The following is a 23,949-nucleotide window of genomic DNA, read 5'->3' as shown; positions in this document are numbered from 1 at the left end:
TCGGGAGCAAATATCTTCACACAGGAAGAATAATCCCTGGAGGCGATACCTTCTAGTTTCTCAGATTCAAATTGTAAGGCATAAAATCTGTATCTTTTAAGGTAACCACATTACTTCAAAGTAAATGTTTCTCAACAAGCTTTATATCAATTGCTGTAGGCTTCTAACCAAAGATTTTCATTGACGGTAATTTTAAGAGTGATTTCCAAACATTTATTTCTTGAACGTATACAGGATTGGTCCGAATGAAAACATCATTATTTCATTTTCGTCTTAAAGCTTAATACTGGTTGTGAAGTTCAATACTAGAACTCTTTTTTGTGTGAAATATTTTCCTCTGAAATGAAGTCATACTCAAGAAAACTATATCTGACTACCTAAACAAACATTATATTAAACAAACTTTTTGCTTTTTGCGGTTGTCACCACCAAAAAAGGACAACGCAGGTGTTTTTGCACATGAAAAACTTTACAAAAGGATAAGGAGTGAGTCCAAAACTTTTTAGAGATATGAAGGTAATGTACCCCTTAATAATGTCGGAGTAAAGCTTCTAATTCTTACCTCCATAGCACGGATTGATGCCCTCATTGGCCAAAGCAAGATATTGCGTCTCTCCACTCACAAATGCATGCCAGCGATATGCTCCGTTTGAAGGGAACGCAGCTACAAACAATAAAACAAACAAACAAAATTTGCACAATTCTTAACGCCAACTGCCTAAACGGTCATCAAACTCAAGCACTTGGTACAAACTACCCAGCTTCATGCGTCTACTAGACATGGGATCTTAACTAACCAATTCTGGAAGCCCCTCAACCATGGCTTGCCAAACATTGTAAACAAATTCCGAAAAAGGATTCTTGTATTACATAAAAACCAATTTAATAAGCACTGATTTCTTACCTTTTGAGAGCATTGTATGACTGCCATAAACAGCATGGAACAAAACTTGTGTCAAAAACATCAAATGTAACAACTATTATGAGACATTAATATCCACTCAACCCACAATCCAAAGTCATGTGCGGGGACTGCGCAATGCTTCCCAATGTGGGAGTCAATTCTCAACAAAAAAATGCGCATTACACTTTATAACACATGGAAACATAAACCCCCAAAATGGGGCAGCCATGATTATTGTCTGAAGTAACTATAACTGGTAAACTTGCGGGAACAATTATGAGAATTACTTGGATTGTTGTCTTGACATTTTGAACAGTTTACTTTACTCATCCTCAGGAGAAATAAGATTGTTGTGATGACACTGACTGGTCAAATGGGTAACTACACTGCTAAAATGGTATTCTTCAAATAAGAAAAACATATTTTTGTTGAGAAAATATTTCTTACGTCACTCCTTTCTATGGAGTGACACAAGAAATATATTCTAAAAATAAGATGTTTTTCTTGTTTCAAGAATACCATTTTTTAGCAGTGTACAAACCTTTTTCCTGGAATGTATAGGTCGTGCTATTCCACACATAGATGTAGCTATCCACACACAGGTTGTGGACATTGTCCGCGTTGATGGCTAGAGCCAGATGTTGAACCCCGTCCAACAAAAATGCTTCAAAGCTCTCAACTCGGAAACCAATCTCTTGTATCTCAGAAACGTGAGTCAACATGACTAGAGCATCTGAAAGTATAGGACAATGAAAAATAAAACAACTATAGTTTGGAGGTTTGATAAAATAATTAACCGGGATGGTATTTTAACCTGCGACCTCAGGATTACTTTGCCAACTTTAGACCTAAATGTTGTGCTTAGCATGTACCACATTGAGGTGTACTGGGCCCGATTTCATGGCTCTGCTTAAGCAAATAATTGGCGCTTGTGGAATCGGGGAATTCCACGCTTACGCCAAGCATACATTTCACGGGTTAGCAGGGAATTTTGGCTTGTGCGCATGCGTACTCCACGTTACTAGGCATTCTACGCTTACACAGCTAGCGAAGAAATTCGGCGCTTGCAGGTACAAGTCAAAAAGATAAAAGGAAAGCAGACAAAACAGAAAAGAAAAAAAAATATTTAAAAATTAAAACTTTAAATAGTTTATTCATAAAAGGGTGAGGTTAATGTTCCCTGGGGTCAATTTCTCAAAGAGTTAGGACTCTAGGAGATATTAAAAAAAACTTAGTTAGGCAAGTAATTCGAGATAAGACAAGTATGGACTCTTTGTAAGGTCTACCCCTGGTTACTTACTAGCATATAAATCCTGCAGCTTATCTATTGCTTTACACTGGTCCTCTGCGACCAGCATCAAGTTCCCAATATCGCTCCAGACTCGATCCCGCAGCTCCTTATGCAGTTTCCACAACCCCGACAATGAAATCCCATCAAAGAGGGTGGCAGACACATTCTGACTGAAGGTCACATGACCCTGAAACGTCAGTTGACCGAGGACAGCCTCGTCCCCAGAGAGAGTTGCTCGGTCCTGCATGAGGTCCGAGAGGGTAACTCCACCAACTGTACCTGGGTAGAACAAAATAGTAAAAATGCCTTTTAATAATGGATTTTTATATAGTGCTTTACACACTCAAAGGGGCGTCTCAAAGCGCTTCCAACATTATTACCCCTTAAACCATCTAAGCTCCCCGATAGTATACAGCCTGTATGCGCTACTAAGCTACACGTATAATCAATCACAGGACCATCTCTGCCCTCAGGTAGCTAGAATGACACTAAGCCTAATCATGTATTCGCAACCTTCTGGACATTGCTTTGCAAGCATTTCTGGCGCAAAGGCTACATGTAGCTCATAAACTTTATAATCAGGAATGATATTTAGTCCTTGGAAAAAAGTAGGATCATTTTATTGAGTACCACATGTACAAGGGCTGACCTACATGTACATGTAGGCTTTTCAGGTCTTACTGTTTTTTTATTTATCCAAGGGCAAAAGAAATTGGAAACAGACTAAAGTAGGAAGAATAATGCCTGTATAATAATCATGAACTATTACCCCCGACTGTCAGATCGCCAATCAAGGTTGTAATGGAATTGACTAAACTTCCATACAAGTCATTCCAGTGAGTGCGTCACTGAGCACGTACATTGCTAGTCAGTGGTCAATCGCGGTTCGACTAAACGTGCGCACTCGAACTTGTTCAAAGCCTCCTGTACTTGCAATTTTGTGTAAATTGCTTTGCAATAATTTTTGGGGGCAAGGGGTAGCTCATAAGCTTAATAATAATCATGAACTATTACCTGTGACTGTCAGATCACCATTCATGGTTGTAATGGAATTGAAGAAGATCGCACCCTGTAGGGTCTGACTGGTGTTCAGCGTCACTGCTTCCTGATCTAAGTCTATCCCGTCCACTAAGCCATGGATGATAATGGTATCAGTCTGGAGGTCCTGAACAAACTCCTTGATGGCCGTGATGTTCTGGAAGATACCGAGCATGAAGCTCCTAGCGTAGATATCGGAGATGTCAAATCCATTCACTAACTCTGTTGTAGGAAGAAATAAGAACATAAAAATAACACATCTCCTGACGACGACTAAAGCAATCGAATCTTCGAGGCCAATTAAAGACGTTACTCTGCGGTAGTGTAGTTAATAACGCCCTGGAGGTTTTTCACCCCACCATCAATGAATGAATGAATGAATATCTCTAGTTATCTAGGATTCCTCTTGAAGCTCACTAATAAGCCAGGAATCCATGAGTCTGTCTACAGTTGTTGGCAGAAAATTTATGGGAAAAATGTGCTTTTGCTTTTGAAGAACCATTGACTCCTTTTAAAGAACCATTGGGGTGCCTTCGAGCTGCTCCTAATTTTCTGGTTTATATTCTATTGTACTTTTATTTTTTAGTTTGTGGTAAGGTCCTTTTGTTTAGGTCTACTCAAATTGGCAATAATACAGTAGTATTAAATTGCCAACTATAGTATTAAATGAGTAATTCAGACTGAAGAATGATCGATGGAGTATGAGTTTGTCTACAAACCTGTAACTGTGATATGATTATTGGAGGTAACCGTTTGGGTGAACGTCTTGAGTCCTGTTATCACCTGATATCCTGTTGAAGAAAACAAACCAAGAACTATATTCATACAATCAAGGCACCAGACTGCCTTAGATACAAGCCTCAGTTTGGGCCTCATAGAGTAGTACAGCAAATTTGACATGGACAAATTAGCCTCAGTATGAAACTCATAGCAGGCTGTATAATAGTTCAAGATGGTGCATGAATAAACTGGTCTGGTACCCACCATCCTTTGTGACTATGTCCTCAATATAAATGCCATCCACAGTTTGCATTACCAGCACAGTTCTTTCTGCAGTCAGAGTCCCTGCTAGAGTTTTTGATCCTGTGATAAACACCCAAAACTAAACTTTTAGACATACAAAAAAAAAGTAACAGCATACCACAAACCATGTTACTCACTGCCTGCAATGATTTTGGTGATTGCTGAGCTTCTTTGCACAGCTGTTTCTTAATAATAATAATAATAATAATATTATACATTTATAATACATTTATAATACACATTTATACAGAAAGATAATAATATTAATAATTATACTTTTTGTGTACACAAAATACATTGTGCGTGTCCGATAACAAAGCTTTTGGAATAGATTGTACATTCGACATTGGCACTATCGAGTTAAATGGCCAGGTCGCGATAATTAGTTATATGAATGCTCTTCTTTACAAAGTAAGAAAGATTGAAATTCATAAAAGGCAATAGGCATTTTAAAGTTTATAGATATGTGACTTCTGCTGCCCTCTTTTTCTTCCATGAATTTTGTGTAAACAGAATTGAAAAAAGATTTGATTTCAAAGAGAAAAAAATGGGCTTGTTCGATTGTTTTTTTGTTTGTTTTTAAAGCGATGCACGGCAGACTTGCAGTTTATTCACAGGCCTGTAGAAATTGTTAAGGGACAAAACAGAGAAATTGCAAAATATTGTAGTGGCCTGTTGCAAACACTCCAACACCCCAACAAATAAACAAACAAACAAACTTTAAATGTAATTCCGAACCTGTGATTGTAACATTCCCAGTGAGATTCACAGCATCGGAGACAAAGTCATCAAAGTTTCTTCCAAAGACTGTATCTGCTTCAATGTCCCCGGTAACAGCGAAATCACCGACAATGGTAAGGTTACTCATGAAGGTCTTGCTGCCTAAAATAGCCTGAGAAGTATCCAAAATAAAGTTTACTTTGAATCGCCAAAGGTTTTTTGTAGTAATAGTGATAAAAGGTTCTCATAATAGCACACAAATCCTAAGTGCTGCTTCCCGATTATGGAATAGTTTACCTATCCAAACCTAGAGCTGCAACAGTGTCCCAGCCTTCAAACAGACTCTCAAGACCCACCTTTTCCCCTGGTCTGTAGCCGATTGACAGCGTTTTTGTACTGTCTTGTTTTCCTTCTTTCTTCATCCCCTTGTATCTTTTGGCAACTTGGCGCTTTATTAATACATTATAAATGAAGGTGCTGGGAAGATGGTACATCAACACTTATGGGGTGACATGTCTTTTTAAAGCCCCTTCCACACGTTAAATTTTACAAAATGTACCTCATGCAAAATGAGAACAACTTGTTCTACTGTCCAAGTTCTCTTGCAAAATCTTGTCAAACATTGCTTCATTTTACAACCATGCTAAAACTAAAATTTAACTAAGGGACCCTAGTTAAATTGCTTTCCTGTGGATGGTGCTTAAGTGTAACAAAAGCAGTGAAGTGAAACATAAACAATGGATAGGGAGACAAGGGGAGGGGGATGGAGGGAAAGGGCTGGTTAGACCACAAGAAGATGGAAAGACAAACGACAAAATCAAGGATGGGAAGGGGGAGATAAAGTAATTAACTAGTGAATGAGGCAGACTAAAAAAGGAAATATCTATGGGGAAAAGGGGAAAGTGGACAGTCAATAGTCAATAGTCTGTTTTATTGTCACTCATGTATATATATATATACACAAATACAGTAAAACATTAAAAATTACAAAAATACAGAATACACTAAAACCATGTTAGGCTGTACACAATACCTCATTTGTGTGGAGTAAGACGACATCTTCGTACCAACCAGAGAGATTCAACCCATATATCAGTCCAGTCACTTCCATATAACCATCAAAGGTCACACCTTGAGTAAAGGTCAAGTTCCCCCGGAGGTCAAAGGGCTCATACAGCATGACCGCTTTGAGCCGCAGTTCTGAGATGTCGACTCCGTCCACAAGACCAGTGACTGTAATGTCCGTCATTGAAGTCAGATCTGAATGGAAATTTGCCCAATACATGCAGAGTGTTGTTAAGGGAATATGGAACAAGGTTTTTAAAGTTCTTTTAAACCCGGCAGGGTTGTGGGCAGGGGATAAAGGACCAAGCCGAAGGGGAGGTCATCGTACGGCCACAAAATGTGGATAACAAATATTTGGGTTTTATTTGTCCTGACACTGTAGTGTCTTTTAAAGGGTACTTTTTGTGCGGCACAAAACACAAAAGTCCACAGATTTACTGTAAACTTACATGTACATAATAAAGGTATTAATAATGGTAGAAATAATTCTCTTTTTTTTGAGAAATTTACGGATTTTCACTTTTTGTCACAAAACTTGACCTTCCCAATTCTAAAGCAGATGTAAAATGTGCAAAGTGCTAAAATCAAAACAAAATTGCAAGATTTACAGAATTCTGTTTAACAATCAAAAACATAAGCAACAAGTGAAAAATTTCACAAAAACTACACTCCGTAGAACTTTCTCAAAAACAATTTCTTTAATTTATACATACTTTCAACAAACACCAGTGGTGAGCTGATAAACTGGGAACCGATTGTCTTCACAATGGAGTTGTTGAGATAAACGATATTGATGCCATTGATGAGACCCGTTACTATGGTATCTGGTGCCGTGGACATGATGTTCTTAGTGACAGTCCAAGAACCTGAAGAGACGAGAAGAAAGAAATACAACAAGAGCCAAGTTTCATCAATCTATTAAGCAGACAAATTTCTGCTAAGCAAAAATAAAACAGAAAATTATCAACAAATCTGAATCTAAATTATATAGTCGACAAAGAAACATCACGCCAACTTTTTGTTTAAAGAAGACAATAAAGAATTTTTTTATTTTAGACGTGGGAGAAAGCCCACGCAGTCAGGTAAGGACTGAAAACCCTAATCCACATGCAAGCCTCTGGTCTGAGGAGGGATTTGAAGCGGGGTCCATAGAGGTGAAAGACAGTGAGAGAGAAACAACTCAGCCATTGATTGCCCAATCTAGACAGTGTGTGTGAGATGGTATTTTGGATGATATTTATATTCCGGTCTTGTGTTTACCTATTTTGTTTTATGCTTAAGCAGCTCTATGAAATTGGGCATTGATGCTACATCAAGGAGTTAACTTCAAGTCGCACATTCTCACATTTTGCTCCACACACCTGGAATGCACTCTCCACCTCAATCGGGAAATCCGACCCTCTTCAAACATTTAAGAAGTGTATCAAACATTTTCCATATCCTATCTAATGCGCTGCGTTCTTGACGTAGTGGCGCTATATAAATGCCCTATATGTATGTATGTATGTATGTATGAAAATATAAATTCTGAAATGTTGTTACCTGTGAGATTCTGAGCCGTATTCAGGGTCATGACCTCTGTGCTCAGGTCAATTCCATCCACTGTACCGATCACAACCACATCTTGCTCGGCGTATAATCCATCTGAAAAGGTCTAAAATACAAAGGAAACAATTTATGATATATTAATAAGTCAATGTATAGTCATCATACAATATGTGTAAATAGACTGATCAGCAGAGTGTGGGTTTGAGTCTTGGTCTTGACACTAGTGTCCATGAGCACATGCTTTGTCCAGTAGGGTTGGCCTATGTGTATGAATGAAGGGTGCAAACATTGTATCTACGCTTACCTTGGTGCCAAGAATTTTAGTCAGTTTGTCAGGATATATGATATCTGACATGAAGAAGTCCAGGTCCACGCCATCCAGAAGTCCTGTTAGTTCCAAGCTCTCTAAAAGCGCTGTTTGATTTGCAAATGTCTGTTACAAAAAAAGAATACATTTACTCCATTAACAAATATAATTAACTGATACCTTGCATTAAAACTCCTGCCAAGGCATTTGACGAATATTGACTGCATAAGTCCAGAAAGAGTTTACAGCAATCGACCCATGACCCCCACACAACCCTAATTCTGTCACGTAGCCATGCTAGCACCCTCTGCCAGCCAATTAGCACAACAAATTCTTATATAGCGCATTTCACAATAACAGTCTCAATGCGCTTTACATTAGTGCCCTGGTAATTTCATTGGGCCAATAACATCCCTTAATAATCTTTCCCAGCTGCCCTGGCGCTCCGAAGGCTTTTCCATTCACAATATCAACCTCTACCCTCACAGGTACCCATTTATACCCCTCGGTGGAAAAACCTTCCACTGTCATTCAATTAGTACACTTGTAGCATTTGCTAACATTAACACATTTTATCTTTCAAGGATAAAATGCTTTATACACAGGGCAAAAGTGTAGTTACACACGGTGCGTGTGCTGCCAAAGTGCGGTTAAAATTGTACAAGCTTAAGGGGTAATTCCCTTGTGTGCAGGGATGCGTGGCCAGGTGCCGTGCACTAATACTGAGTAACTTTGGTAATTTGTTCGCGGGCAAATATGTTGGTATTCCTGGGTTTTTAATTACAGTCCTCTGTGCATAAATATTGTGTGTCTTTTCAATTAGCCAATAGGGTGTTTAATAGGACAACATTGGCCAATGAATGTTTTTGTTTACCTTGCGTTGTTGGGGACGCGCTAATTAGCGCGGGATTAGCTTTCACTTCAAAGTCACTTTGTCACTGCCTTTCGAAGTGAAGAGGCTGTGTGAGTTTTATACTCACACAATTTAATTAATTTCCCTCCACTCCCACCCTAAAGGTCTTGTCAGTAATCTTAACTTGTCATTGCGGTATGGCGTTTTTTACGGGATTCACACAGTGTTTCTGTTTTGGGGGTTATAGTTGCAAGTAAATGTACTTTGTCAAATTATTTCTTTCACTTTGTACACCTTGTTCAAGGAACTTACACGCCCATTCGTAATATTGAGTTAAGGTATTGTAACAATAAGTTGTGTTAGCGCTCTGAGGTTCCCTAGGGGCTAAGTCCGACCTCATGTCTCAAGGTGGAATTTTACAACTTAATTAATTGATTGATGGGTTAACCTCATTGTGTAAGGTATGACTAGTTTCAATAATTGTTTTAGTGCATTCTGACTGTGTGCCCACGTGATTGGAGTCAGGTGGGCATGCAGATTAATGTTTGGCCAGGTGCCAGTTAAAAAATATAACATTTGTGTGCCAAATAAGTAATAGGGGCGTGGTGCCCATTAATGGGTGTGTCACGTGTACATTGGAAGAAGAAGCCATGTTGGCCAGATTTGTTGTGGTGTGGCAATTGTTTGCCAATTAATTACTTCGGGCGTGGTGCCCAGTAATGGTTGAGGTCATGTGTTCATGGGAAGAAGAATCCAGGTACTGGGCAAATTTGATGAGTGTTATGTGGGCAGAAGAAGCCAAGTACTGGCCAAACAATTGTGGGGTCATGTGTACCCTAAGCTATTTTTATGTGTGTGACTGGCTAGCCATAAGTTTTTCGGCAACCTTCACAATTTTTGTTTTGGAAATAAAACAGTTTTCAGAGGCTGTGGCAATCAATCAAAATATAATTTGTCTGCTTGTTTTATTCGTATCTGAGTATAATCACCAATGCTGGACCTTATCTGGGCAAGACTTTGCCTTATGAATATTCAACAAGGTACTGACCTTTGACCCGGTGACTGTCTGAGGTCCTTTGAGGAGCATAGCTCTTAACACAAACTGGTCTAAATCTACACCATTGATGTATCCACCCAATGTCACGTTACCGTGAACAATAAACTCTGAAGAAAAGATGGATCAATGACGGCATTCAAGTTAATTTTATCTGACTGTATATTTGAAAAAATGAAGGAAGTTTCTCAAGTTTCGAGCGGAAAGCTTACACACAGATGTAATTTATTGGCATACATGTAATTCACCTTAGCCATGTACAAAACATGCTCGTCTGCCTATTCTTCAACACTAGCAGACGCGCTGATCTAGCTGTAGCTGTAGCCAAACATGCCGTTTCAGAAACAGCCTCTTAGCTAGGAAACTGGATGGTTCCAACCTCGTTCCAAGCGGTGATCAATCTTACCACGCCATTATTTTTCAGCCCTGGTTGAGTTAATTTAAATGTCAGTATAAAACACATTATAATTAGGCCTGTTGTTGATCCACTCTATGCGCGCTCAAGTATGATAGCCTGCAAAAAGAGGCGTCAAGTCATAGAGAAACTGTTCCACTCTAATTCTTGATCTTGCAAAATGTCTATAACTGTTTGCATTTTAGGGTGACCTTGTAAAAAAAAATATGATTCACTTGAAGTTTCTAGTTGCATCATGAAACGAAAATGAAATTGAAATAAAAATGAAATGAAATAAAATTAAATTTATTACCAGCGAATATTTTGTCTCCCGTGATGGTCTGCTCCTTGGTCTTGCTCATGATGGTAGGCATCAGGGCTGTTAGATTAACACCGTTGACTAACCCTATGATGTCTACATCATTAACAGTAACACTACTGGCCGTAATGCTGTGGTTGACGTATATGTCCTGATAAATGAGATCAAAAAAGGAAATATCTTAAGAACCATTCCTGGATTCCTGTTGGAACTAATTTGGGTAACAATAATTACAGTTCTTATACAGTGCTTATTTACTCCCTCAAAGCGCTCAGTTATTTTTCTACAAGGTATATTTCCCTTGAATAGTTCTGTTTTTTTCCTTGGAATTGTTCTCTGAGGTTTTCCTCCCACATCTAAAACTGAAACTTCATTCTTGTTTTTTTTTGTCCATTAGGTTCTTGGCTTGTACAGTTATAAAATTTGACCCTCTATGAATCCCCGGCTTCACAACCAGAATGAATAAATGAAATGACATGAAAATTAATTACAATGTGATATTATTTCTCACAGATTTTACTTACGGCTGCTTATTTATACATACCTGATCGGATGTCAGATCCACTCTTGTCTCGACAAACTCTGTCCAATTCCGTCCGTTGACTAAGGCCTGTACATTCACATTCCCATCAACGGATGCATTGTGGGCCACAAGACTTTGGAACATCTTAATACCTGCAAGTCACCAGGGACAAAAGAATGGTGAATGTACTCTCCAAAATTTATCGTGCAAAAAATATCTAATGACCTGACGCCATGCAGTACGGGGCAGGGTGGTCTTGCAGCAGCAGTGCTTGAAGGAATCCCACCTGGACGCCGTCGGTGGGTTAGAAGACCAAAACTCTGCTGGATCGACAGCCTCACCAGGTGGAGTGGCCTCAGCGTGGCTGAACAAACTGCGGCTACCCTACAGCGATGCAAAATCACCCCTGCACGAGCAACCTAACCCATGAGAAGTGGACGTACGGTTGTTGCGTCAACGGGCAGTAGCCTACGACGATTGATGATGATGATGTTTTGGACCCTAGCAGAGTCTTTCTTTAACCCTGTATATAAATATTGCTGTGCAAATTTTTAATCCATACCAGAAACATATTTTCATATCTGATATTCTTGATCAATATTTAATCATCAATCTGTCTGTTTATTGTTATAAAATGTTTAGTGTTTTTGTCTGTCCTGTTTGAATCAAGGCCAGTTTTAATTGTGGTATAATAAAGTTCTTATCTTATCTTTTCTTATCTTAGAGTCTTTCTCTGTAGTTTTTGAGAAAGACTTTGCTAGGGTTAAAAGGTCAGGTCAACTATTTTGTTGTTGTTGCATTTATACAAAATTTATACAAATCCTCTTGGTTGGTAGCAGTTTGCCACGCCTAATTCTATATTTTAAAATTCTATTGTACATTTTGAGAATGTTATAATTAAAAGCTTTTACAAATTTAGCTCCACTGAGACTTACCGGTGACTATTTGATTCCCATTGACGGTGAGTACATCAGCATCTATGTCAATTCCATCCACTGTGCCAGCAACATCCACAGCACCAATGATGGTCACATCACCTAAAAATGTCTACACAAAAAACAAATGGACAGAATGGCAGAAATTTGTTAACACACAAAATATCTCAACTAATGGCAAGGTTGCGGTAACACCATGTAATGACTATCTCTAAATGAGTTGGGGGTGGTTCTGAAGAGAACTGTTGGTTTAAAAAAAAAAAAAAAAGACGATCAGAGCATACTGATTGAAACGTCGAGTTGAAACCAACGGTTCTTTTCAGAACCCCCAACTCATTAGAGATATAGGCATTAGGCCTACATGGTGTTACCGCAAACCTTTCCATATCGTATTTCCACCATGCAAAGTTTCAAATCCTACTTATCTCACCTTCCAAATATTTATGAAGTAATAAACCACACAGGAAACTGATTGGGTTAAACTTAAATAATTTTCGGTTGAACAACAACAATTGATGAATAATTTTTGTTTTGCATCCTGCCCTAGCCACTGCCAAACCCACACATTCAAACACTAATCCTAATATTATTGGTAAGGTAATACAACAGGAAGTGACAATGCAAGCATTCATTTTCGATTAATGTTGCTCCTCCTAGACCGACCCCTCCTCATGGAATGTTTCTGAAACACATGTCTTGTATTTCCACTTTTGATCTGTGCCATTGATATTTCCTGTTTAAATTTGGGTTTGATCATCCCCTTTAACCCAAAAGGTCGCCACGACTCAGCATTGACCTTTGACAGTTTGACCTAAGAGGTTAATAGATTATTTACCCTTTGACCTCTAAGGTGAGCCTCTCTTGATTCAAGTAGTGAGTTCATGTACAGAGCCATCAGGTCAATTCCGGCTATTAATCCAGTCACGTTGAGACCAGCATTGGCAGAAAAGCCATCAACGAAGGTCTTCGATCCTAAACAGAAGACGTTCATAAAAACAAAACAAAATTGTCAAAAGGTGTCACCTGCAAGTGGAAAATTGCAGATAGATAGATAGATAAAAGGTTTATTGACATAAATAATAATAATAATAATAATAATAATAATCCATCACAGCATATAAACTGTAGTACAACAATATTATGTACAATATATAAAATTTGCTAGCAAAAATATTACTTGAGTTAAACAGACAAACAGAAATTGGGAAAACAGCATTTAAAAGAGGGGGGGGGGAATTAGTGGACACAAAATTTAAAAAGAAACAAAGGGTACTTCAAAACAATACAACTACATTCTGGAGGCAAGGGAGATTTGGACACAATGGGAGCCATTTATAAGACTGAAAGTATTATTTTGATTGTGACAAAAAGACCTATTTTGATTGGTTCGTTACCTGTGATAGTCTGATCGGAGTATTTGTCGAGGAAGTCTTCCGTCATGTTATGCCCGTTGATGAGGCCCTGGAAGATGATATGCCCAGATGTGACGGTCACTGGCTGTGTGAAGGTTTTGCTCCCCAGTATCAATTGCTCTGTAAAAATTATTTTAAAACTTGTACTTCTTTATTACTAACCCAACAGCACAATTTTGCCAATAATAGGATAATAACGTAGCAAGTGTCACGACCAGGATTCGAACCCACACTCTGCTGATCAAACACCAGAGCTTGAATCCGGTGCTTGAAACATCAGAGCTTGAATCCGGTGCTCTTAATCAAGTGCTCTTAACCACTCGGCCATGACACTGATAGGCCCAATCTAGCCAGAGCTATAGCCGAAATCGCCGTTTCCGACACGGCTTAAAGACAGATAAATGACTTGCCTATAGTGGATATATTAAAGAAGGTATCCCTATACAAGGCCTGGATATCTATATCGTTGATGAGACCATCGACTGTAAGGTTGGCTCCCATCGTTGCATCATCAAAGAATACCACTGGACCTATGGAGAAAAGAAAAGAGCAGAGATACATTCAAAAGTATAGACAATGTGACCTGTGGCATGTTTACAAAAGAGCCACAGAGTCTGGACTTCCTGCAGGCATGATTTGTACACAGCCTAATGGAAGAAAACATAAAAATCTTATATTTTATGGAGATTGCACTGTCCAATTCTTATTAACTTTTGATACGATGAAAGGGGGCACATCTCAAAACTTGACCAGCTTTTACTTTCATAACTCTTGGTTTTATTGGGAAATTATGAATCAAAATGTCAACTTTCCCATAGAACCAGTGTAGTATCATGCCTGCCAGAATACTGAAAGAATGTGCACGATCACACTTACTGTAAACAAGGTTCACATGGTCTATACCTTTTACAGTTAGCCAATAGACCTTTCTCATGCTGCCTCGCATTTTGTCATGTTCCTCGCATCGAATTACAACAATGAATGCTAATAATCCTTTTGCAAATAGGAACCAGACTATTTTGTTCTTTCCAGCCTCAGTTTGGTTACATTGATATCAATGGGGGGGGGGGAATTCAAGATGGCTGCACCATGATATTCGACTCTTGGATTAGCGCCTTATAAATTTAATGATTGATTAATTTATTGATAAAGGTAAGTCAGGTTTGAATGTCTGGTACAATAACTTGCTTTTTACCCACAACTTACTACTATAATTTGAAATCCAACATGGCCTGCTTATTATTTAGTTTCCCAACATGCCTTGTGGCTTATTTTTAAAATACCGTGTGCGGGAAATCGACATCATCGCTAACAGCACCTTCTACCTGGAACACCGAAGAGAGCAAGAAAGGCAAGAGTGACGAGGGACATTTTTTTGGAGCCAAGCCCTGCAGTTGATTGATAGGGTAACTTTCTCACAAATTTGTTGGCACATAAATACAAAATATTACACTATGAGGAAAAAAAATGAGGGGAGTAGGACTTGGACCTGCAACCTCTACATTAACATGCCAGTACTCTGCGCCTTATGTTGGCGGTCAGAATATTGTGTCAATATCTTTGTTTGGAGAGTTACCATACCTTGAATTGTCTGATCAGATGATAACATCATCACATCATTGGCCCAAGCCGATAGGTCGACCGTATCAACATTCCCCGTCACATTAATGGACTGTTCTGCATTTATGCCGTCAACAAAAGTCTTCTTTCCAGTGATGGTGTGGTTACCTGCAAAAAAAATCATAACAAAAGTTCAACCATGAAATCTTTTTAAATTTTTTCTATTTCTATTTTTTTGTTATTCTGGTTGTGAAGCAGGGCCTCTTGGAAAAATAAACTAAATCACTATACTAGCCAAGAACCAAACAGAGAAAAGACAAGGAAGGAAGTATTCCAGGGAAAACCCACGCAGTCCAGTAGGGACTGAAAACCCAATCCACTTAGCCCCAGGTGAGATTAGAAACGGCTCCAGATTAATGTGCCGACGCTCTACCAACTGAACTATCCAGCACTATGTTGGCGGTCTCCCTAATTTGTCAATATCTTTGTTCGGGGTGCAAATAAGAAGCCATATAACCATAAACTGCCATGGCCAGGGATAACACCCAAGTTTACGATTCAACCTGGGAAGCGGCAGCCATATTTCCTGAAGAAAAAAAAATTGTGCTGGATGTTGATTGTGAACTTAGGTCGTGTCCGAAATGGCGACTTTGGCTACAGCTATGGCTAGATTGCACATGTCTGCCTATTCTTCAACACTGGCAGACGTGCTACTCTAGCCGTAGCTGTAGCCGAAGTCGCTGTTTCAGACACAGCCTTACCTTTGAGCGTGACAACATCCTGAGTGAGATTCAATTTATTCACTAATCCATTAAGATCTACATCACCAGCTGCTGTTACTGGTCCAGTGAAGGTCCTGGGTCCAGCCAAGGTACCGTTAGCTTCAAGTAAATAACGGCAGGGAAAAAAAGTCATTCATAGCCAAAACATTCAGTCAAGCATAAATTACTTAGAAATTGTTTAAAATATCTGTTAAAAATTGCTACTAATCATCCTTACAAGCAAACTATGTATAACAAATAACTAGACAAGTTTTCCTCTACATAAAGGAGTGTCATGGCCTAGCGAGTGTGGGCTCAAGAGTCGTGACACCTGTGTCCTTAAGCCGGACACTTAACCATGATGCTTCGTCCTTAGGGTGGGATGTAAAACCGTTGGTCTCGTGTGTTGTGTAATGCAAGGAAAAGAGAACCCAGTGCACTTATCGAAAAGGTAAGGGGTCCGCTCCGTTGTTCCTGGTTTGATTGGCAGCATATTGTGCCACAGCACCCTGTAAACCATGACATGGTGCTATGTCAAAGGAGTAGGTCTCATAAATCAAATGTGGTCCAACAATACCTTGCAGAAATTACAGTATGTTAAAGCGCCTTGAGCATCACTGAGTAAAGGATGCGCGCTATATACAAGAAGCAACCAATTATTCTTATAAAATTTGATAGATTATGAGATGCCACAAAAAGGCGGAAGATTTATGCAATATGAAGTAAAGCCTGAGTGATCAACGTCCTACCATTCAACAGCACAACATTCTGTTGTAGATCCACATCGTTGACTGTGGTGCCAAGAGTGACATCACCAGCCACTGAAACATCCTCTGCAAATGTCTTCTCCCCTGTGATCTAAACAAGAACAAATAAATAAAAAACGGTTAGTCTTAAAAGACAAAGTATACTTTTGGTTTTTGGAACTGTTTGATTGTTTTGAATCCTATGTAACTGTAGATGTATACAATCATTGGGGCGATTTCAGATGAAGTATTTTGGGTGGCATCCTTATTTTGTTCTTATTTTTGTTCTGGGGTGCCAGTCAGAAGCTATTGAACCTGTAACAGCCATATAGCCAGGGATCACACCCAAGTTTACAATTGACCCAATTCACCTGATGTCATTATCAGAATAATCTTGGATGTGCCACTTGGTGGGCAAAGTCACTGTGCGTTATTCAGTGAAGTGACGCGGCGCCTACACGTAAACCACCAAAATGGTCGCCGCAAGTGACGTGCATGCAAGGAGTCAATACAACCTAGCAAGCAGCAGCAGAGGGATCACCTTAAGGTGATGCAACTTTTTTTTCTACAAATATTTAGTAGCCTCAAGAGAAACAGAACTGTGGGTACAACCATGTAATAATTTGCATGTTTTGAGGAAGTGTTGGCTCTGAAAAAGCCAGTTTAGTCATGACGTTTCGCTGCTCGTCTTCATGAGAAAAAATCAAACTGAACATGTTGCGAATGTTCAAGTAATGTTGAGCTTGATACTCCGGCCTTTACTCACCACTGTATTTTCATTGATCTTCACAGATTCTTCATTGAGATGTGTAATGTTGACTCTTCCCAACAAACCATCGTATGTTACGTCCGTATTGAACAACGGAGCTTGCTGGAACACAAGGGAGCCTATACAGATTGCAGAGGAGATAAAAATAACAGATTAGTAGGATTTTAAACAATGCATGGTGGGAGTATAATCAGGTGAAGTTTGCGATAGCACCATGTGTAAATCTCTTTGTAGACCCCTTGCAATACACGCAGCAAACTCACATGTGCCTATCCTGGGTGTCATTTTGGGTGTCAAAATCGTATACAAACATGCACAAAAGAGAGTTGACACCCAAAATTACGCTCATCGTTCGGAGGCGCGTTCTGTATTGTGCAAGAACCAATAGCTTCCCCTTGCATAAGTTGAAACGCTACAGGTACGCTGAGGTCACGCACACGTTTTTACGCACGGAGAACAGCTATTGTCCAATGATCTGCCTCCTTTTTGAGAGTGTGACGTCATATGCAATTGGTCTATAGTAGTGTTGGTTCTGAAACAAAAAGCAGGCTCCGTTGAAATGCTGTGTCCGTTGCTAGATGCTGCTTACAAGTACTGCCTTGAAGACAACTGGGTCTTGTAGATTACTCAACTTGAAACAGAGAATAATGAATTTATGGCATTATTCGAGTGCCCCTCTTACATCACTCCCGGGGAAACCGTTCTTTCTCTCGGTCTGGTCCTTCCCTATGGAACTAACTCCCTATCAAACTGAGAAGGGAGACTTCCTACTAGCTAAGTAAGGGTTTCTGTGCCAGGAGCGTCACCTGTGACAAACATGGCGCATTATAAGTCTCCTATATTATTGTTATTATCGTTATTGTTGTTGTTGTTATAATTAAAATATTACCTGAGATTGTCTGACTAGTGGATATAGTCATGACATTTTCACACATGAAGCTGACATCCACTCCGTCCACCAACCCATCAGTTATAATGCTACCATCAATATGAACAACGTCAGTGAAATTCAGCTGACCTGGAAAATAGCAATAGTTTAAAGACAGTGTAAATCTCTTGAAGTGCATGCCAGGGGTCAATTTCACAAAGCAACAAAATCCATCGTAAGACAAGTTGTCAGAATTACCATAGTGATTTGTGTTGTGACATCACACTTTACTAAGCAGCTGCAATTGATTTGCAGTTATGATCAATCTTGGCTCTTTGTGAAATCGGCCGCAGGCCATATAAGAATAGAAGGCTACAGCTACGGCTACAACTGTTGCTAACGTTATAGATCGTGCAAGTCTCACGCTTTCAAAGATATTGAACTACTTTTGTCCCACATACATTGCTCACTCAAGCTTTGCAATGTCTCCATTAGCTTCCTGTCCATGCTCGCATCATCTACAAAATTTTCCTTCAAACATTTCAATTCAGTCGTGGAAGTGGACCAACTTACCTGAAAGATCTACCCACTCCATACACTCCTACTAGAAAGCGCCGTTCTGCTTACAAAGACACCCGTGTAATCTCTAATATTGCCATCAAAACATAGGGTCAACGTAGTTTTCAATTTGCTGGATCTCATTTATGGAACAATCTCCCTCTACACATTAAACAAGCTACCACTATCTCACATTTCAAGAGTATTCTCAAAACATTTCTGTTCAATTCATTGTAACCGTCATTTTATTTTGTTCCTCTGAGACTTTCTTTTGGAGGTGTTAGGCATCTTATAAATGCAGTTGTTATTCTTATTTATAAAACATGTGTGAATAAAATACGGAGACCAACATAAGGGCAACATGTAGGTAGCTCAATTGGTAGAGCACCTTGTCTCTGTTACCTTTGATAACATGCGAGCCATCCAACGTGACTAAATGCTCAGATGGGTCAATCTCATTCAGGGAAACACCAGAGTCCAGATCCATGTCTTTCAGAAATGTTGTATCTTGTTGAAATATCTTCGATCCTGCATTATGAAGTAACAACAAAAAACAGTGGTTTGTACACAATTTAGGACAGTGAAGTATTTTCAGTTACTATCAACTTAAGACAGTCCTAAGGCCGGATCCGAATTGGCGGCTACGGCCACGGCTACGGCCGGATCATCGCGTCATTATGCATTACAGTATAGCATGCCCTTAGCAACACCCCTGGCAACGGTCGTAGCCGCAGCCGTAGCCACCAATTCGGACACGGCCTAACTTAGGACAAGTTCTAGGAGACATATACTAGTCCTAAGTTAGGACGAGTAACTCGTCCTCACTCGAGATAAGACTAGTCTCAACTATTTGTGAAATCCCAATTCTGATCGTGCGAGGGTACATTGTATGTGTGAACCAAAGCAGTGGAGCAACTTTGCCTACAAGACAAGCGCCTAATTTCTGCGTTAGCTGTGTCAGCAAAGATTGTCTATTAACGTGGAGTGCACATATGCATGAGCAACTCAAGCCCACACTCGGGGTGATCAGCAACACCAGTGCTCGAGTCCGGTGCTCTTATTAGTTCGGCCATGACACACCACGAGAGATTCCTTTCCTCACCTGTGATTCTTTGCTCTCCATGTGTCAAGACAACATCTTCAGACAGATCCAAGCCATTCACTAAATATCCATCGTCAAGATCGATGCTGGCCGTCGATGATAAATTCCCACTGAAAGTCAGAGCTCCATTGATGACTTGGTCAGGAACATCCAATCTAGAATTGAAAGAGTGGCACAAAATGTTGTCGACTATAATGACATAAACCAATCCATAATAATGTTGGAAGCGCTTTGAGACACCCTTCGGGTGTGAAAAGCGCTATTTAAAAACTGGCTGTTATTATTATGGGGCCGGAGCCCAAGCTAAAGTTTGAGAAATGCCCAAGAAATTCCTCTACCTGAATGCCTGCTCATCTAGTAGGTCAATGTCCACATCATTGAACAGCCTCGAAGTGAAGGAAGTTGAGTTTAGCGGGCCCTCTATTGTCATATTCTGGATAGTCTTCAACCCAATAATGGTCTGGGTGGTGTTCAACATCATAATGCCTACAAGAAGAGACAAAATGAGAAGAGTGAAGTTAGTGTGCTGTTCTGCATTCAAGTATTTCTTAAAGGCTCCATGTCAGAGAACATGGCCAACATCTACATATGTGGGTGGAACAGGGAATCAAAATGTGAATCTCCCATTAACCAAAATCTCTGAATTCTACTCATAACTTTCACTGTAACTGTTATTATTTGATTTATCTTAATTCTTCGGACAATACAATTAAAACAAGCACAGGCCATCCAGGGAAGGGCAAAAGTCCAAAAACTGTCATCAAAAAGATATTATCAGTAAAGTTGTTATTTTGTAATCATTCACCTGGAACCCACTCAGGGGTGAGAGTCATTACTAAAGAAAAAGTCTGAAACTTGGATACAAATTCAAAGGTATGTTGAATTGATGCCATTTCTACGGTTTGGTAACCCCTTCCAAGGAGCTTTTGAAAACAGTATCCAAAGCACTAGAGAAGCATACCAATGAGCAGGATTTCTTTATTTGTGTAAACAAATATTGTCTGATTTTCTTCACCAGGCCGACATAAATAGTCTGAATTCAGCCAGAAGTATGAACAATCTCATCCCTGCCCACTTCCCAAAGGCCAGTGATCCTGACTCGAGCCTACTGCTCGGAGCCTACTGCTCGATTTTTTTAACAGAGCTTGGTACAGTACCGACTATACAGCACTAGATACACATCGGTGTAAAGGTAAAACTAAATGATATTCTTTCTCCCCATAAGTTAACATCTGTTAGAAAAAAATCCTACCATCGAAAAAATCCAGGCATTCCTGCACTTGTTGTTGCTGCGCAATGGACTGGTTGACAAGATAACCTAGACTCTCGTTGGTTGCACTCGGAAAATGAAAGGTTTCTAAAAAAGGGAGAAAGTAAATAACAAAGTAATAATAATAAGACTGTAATGCGGACGTATCCACTCTTGAGTGTTCAAGGCGCAGAAAAAAAATATCAACATTACCTGAAATCTAAACACAAGTTTGATTGAGACTTTTATTTTCTCTAGGGTGTTTTAACTGTATGGATTTTAAAAGGTTTCCTTTAAATTGTTCAGCGCCAAGGAGCATGTTAACATGGATAGGCGCTAAATAAATTTCCATTATTAATATTTTTAATTATTTATTAGTACTCATCCAGTTACGGAATCACAATTTATTGATTTGTGTAGTACATAATCATAGATGTTAAACCAATGTTTAATAATAATAATAACAATAGTGGCTCAGTGACGTTCAAGGCGCTTTAACATACAGTATTTTCCTGCAAGGTATTGTTGGACTGAGTTCGAATTATGAGATCTACTCCTTTTTCATAGCACCATGTAATGGTTTACAAGGTGCAGTGGCTCAATATGCAGCCAATATAACCAGGAGCACTGGGGCGAACCCCTTCTCTTTTACGTGCGTTACAAAACACATGTGACCAATGGCTTTACATCAGAAGGTCGAAGCAATGTTTAAGTCTTGCTTAAGGACACAAGTGTCACGACCGTGACTCCAAACCCACACTCTGCTGATCAGAAACACCAGAGTTGGAATTCGGTGCTCTTAATTAGGTGCTCTCGGCCACGACACTTGTATGAGAGCGATTGGTTATTCGAAGGCCAGTTTATAGTCAGTCATGTAATGGTCGCGCCATGGAAATCTTGAGGCGCGACAAAGTTTATAGTCATTGCTAAGGCCTAAAAACTGTGTCTGATTTTGATCGCGCGTCAAAACTTCCATCGCCCGACCATCGCCCGCCGACTATAAATTGGCCTTGAGAGCGATTGGCTGTTGCCAGCTTGGTGCTAACATCCCCTTGTGGGAGCTTTACTGGGTTCCCTTGATGGGAATATAATCTAACGATACAAACAAACAAATAAATAAACCAACCTCGCGCCATGGTTTTAAAAAAGGGACTTGGAATATTTTTGTTTACCCTCAACATCAATTTCACTGGCGTCGACATCGTCGATGTTAGCGTCCCGAAATATTTTGCTGTTCAAGACATCTTGGTCGCCATCCAGCGTCACGCTGTCTGCAACTTCCTCCCTAGCCCGGAATAACTCAACCTCCCTGGTTGTTATAGTGCTCTAGGGAAACAGACATAATTATAAAAATAATATTTGAGGAAAAAAATCTAAGGGCGACTTTGCTTTTGGGATTTGAGGCATTGCTTGGTGAAGTTAATATTGAGAAGTATTGAGAAATATTGAGAAGTGAGGTACCAATGTATATTTGGTTTGCGGTAACACCATGTAATGATAATATCTAAATGAGAAGTGCACTTTAGTGTGTCATAAGTGTGTCCAAATGAGAAACCATGTGTCTACTTGGTTACACTACCACCAATGACCACACAGAATGCGAGAGACTTCTCGGTTCTGAAAAGATCTGTCCTGCATATCATTAACTACTACCAGGCCGGGACTACTACTTTCATTTTAGTGGATCGAGGGGACTTCTCAATATTAACTTCAGTTAGTTCTTAATTGGTCTCTTAATTAGTCATCGTTATGAGACTGAAGAGTGTAAAAGATATATGGCCTATGTATAGGGGTTCGGAAGGTTTCAGGTAGAGTCATTGTAGAATCCTTATGACACTTTTACACATATTTATCCCTGTGATTGCCTTCTGACCACTCCTCATGGTCATTCTTCATTTTCCTCCACTGGAGTGCTACAGACCAAGGACCTATTTCATAGAGCTGCTTTTGCAGAAAACTTTACTGAGAAGATTCTGCGCTAGCTGTGTATTAAAGCTAAGAATGCCTAGTAACATGGAATCTTCACGCGCACAAGCAATTATTCCTGCTATAACCTGTGAAATATGCTTGACGTAAGCGCGGAATTCCCAGAGCCATGAAATAGGAGACTTTCCAACACTAGGTGGCAGCAGACATACCGGGTAAATTTCCATTGTTTACGTAGTTCTGAACATGCGCATAATTCTGAGAACAATGGATTTACCCGGTAAGTCTGCTGCCCTCTATCGTCCCAGAAAGTCTCCCATTGGGCCCAGGGCTTGAACCCACACTCTGCTGATCATAAACACCAGTGCTCAATTTCATAGAGCTGCTTAAGCACATCAAAGAAGTTAAGCATAGCAACATAATGCTTACCAGATTAAGGTTACTCGGCAAAATACCATCTTACATGTACATTTTGTGACTGGTAATCTGGGCCCAATTACATAAAGCCTGTAAGCACCAAAACTTGCTAAACACAGAATAGTATTGCTTAGTAGAATCAGGTTACCAGCCAAATTTACATTAAGTTTGTATTGTTGTGGCTGGTACCCCACTCAATTTTTGCTTAGCAAAGAGAAAGTAGTTTTATAAAATATGGCCCTGCTTATTTCTCAGAAAATTGTTAGGCAAAATTGTCTGCTTAAGCAGCTCTATGGAAATGGGCCAAGAGCTCAAGTCCTTATACTTCTATTTGTGCCATCAACTCTTCCAGTTCCACGTTCTCGATAACGACAGGGTCGGCCACAACAACATCAGTGAAGGCGATCTCAAAAATATTTCCCTGGTCATTGGCAGAGGACTTCATCGACACACTAACGGCCAGATACACAGATGAGTCGATATAAAATGAAAGGCTGTTGACGGCATCGTAGTATTCTGCAAAAATGAAGTTTTAGAAGCACTGTGATCAAAATATGTTTGTTCATAGGTGCAGTAAAGCCAAAACCAAAACAAAAGAAAACAGACA

The 23,949-nt window shown here is 39.6% G+C and overlaps 1 protein-coding gene across 2 annotated transcripts in view; it reads right to left on the bottom strand.

Moving 5' to 3' along the window:
- Window positions 1–23,949, bottom strand: part of LOC117292210 — a 41,249-nt gene that overhangs the window by 7,948 nt on the left and 9,352 nt on the right. For both annotated transcript variants that reach the window (XM_033774173.1, XM_033774175.1), the window contains exons 10-38: window positions 23,668–23,858; window positions 22,172–22,325; window positions 21,003–21,107; window positions 20,089–20,236; window positions 19,751–19,905; window positions 19,051–19,176; window positions 18,112–18,240; window positions 17,220–17,341; window positions 16,457–16,565; window positions 15,708–15,827; window positions 14,968–15,114; window positions 13,797–13,916; window positions 13,369–13,506; window positions 12,810–12,946; window positions 11,975–12,086; window positions 11,061–11,191; window positions 10,511–10,667; window positions 9,798–9,913; window positions 7,894–8,022; window positions 7,584–7,695; window positions 6,755–6,907; window positions 6,010–6,236; window positions 4,995–5,148; window positions 4,218–4,316; window positions 3,953–4,024; window positions 3,210–3,455; window positions 2,205–2,474; window positions 1,446–1,637; window positions 563–664 (exon numbers count right to left, since the gene is read on the bottom strand). In XM_033774173.1, coding sequence (XP_033630064.1) covers window positions 563–664; window positions 1,446–1,637; window positions 2,205–2,474; window positions 3,210–3,455; window positions 3,953–4,024; window positions 4,218–4,316; window positions 4,995–5,148; window positions 6,010–6,236; window positions 6,755–6,907; window positions 7,584–7,695; window positions 7,894–8,022; window positions 9,798–9,913; window positions 10,511–10,667; window positions 11,061–11,191; window positions 11,975–12,086; window positions 12,810–12,946; window positions 13,369–13,506; window positions 13,797–13,916; window positions 14,968–15,114; window positions 15,708–15,827; window positions 16,457–16,565; window positions 17,220–17,341; window positions 18,112–18,240; window positions 19,051–19,176; window positions 19,751–19,905; window positions 20,089–20,236; window positions 21,003–21,107; window positions 22,172–22,325; window positions 23,668–23,858 — 4,173 coding nt within the window. The remainder of the gene's footprint in view (window positions 1–562; window positions 665–1,445; window positions 1,638–2,204; window positions 2,475–3,209; window positions 3,456–3,952; window positions 4,025–4,217; window positions 4,317–4,994; window positions 5,149–6,009; window positions 6,237–6,754; window positions 6,908–7,583; window positions 7,696–7,893; window positions 8,023–9,797; window positions 9,914–10,510; window positions 10,668–11,060; window positions 11,192–11,974; window positions 12,087–12,809; window positions 12,947–13,368; window positions 13,507–13,796; window positions 13,917–14,967; window positions 15,115–15,707; window positions 15,828–16,456; window positions 16,566–17,219; window positions 17,342–18,111; window positions 18,241–19,050; window positions 19,177–19,750; window positions 19,906–20,088; window positions 20,237–21,002; window positions 21,108–22,171; window positions 22,326–23,667; window positions 23,859–23,949) is intronic.

This window comes from Asterias rubens, chromosome 7 (genome assembly GCF_902459465.1).
Source record: "Asterias rubens chromosome 7, eAstRub1.3, whole genome shotgun sequence".
Taxonomy (NCBI): Eukaryota; Metazoa; Echinodermata; class Asteroidea; order Forcipulatida; family Asteriidae; genus Asterias; species Asterias rubens.
The sequence above is the reverse complement of the archived record's forward strand: the minus strand, read 5'-3'. Positions and strand labels throughout refer to the sequence as shown.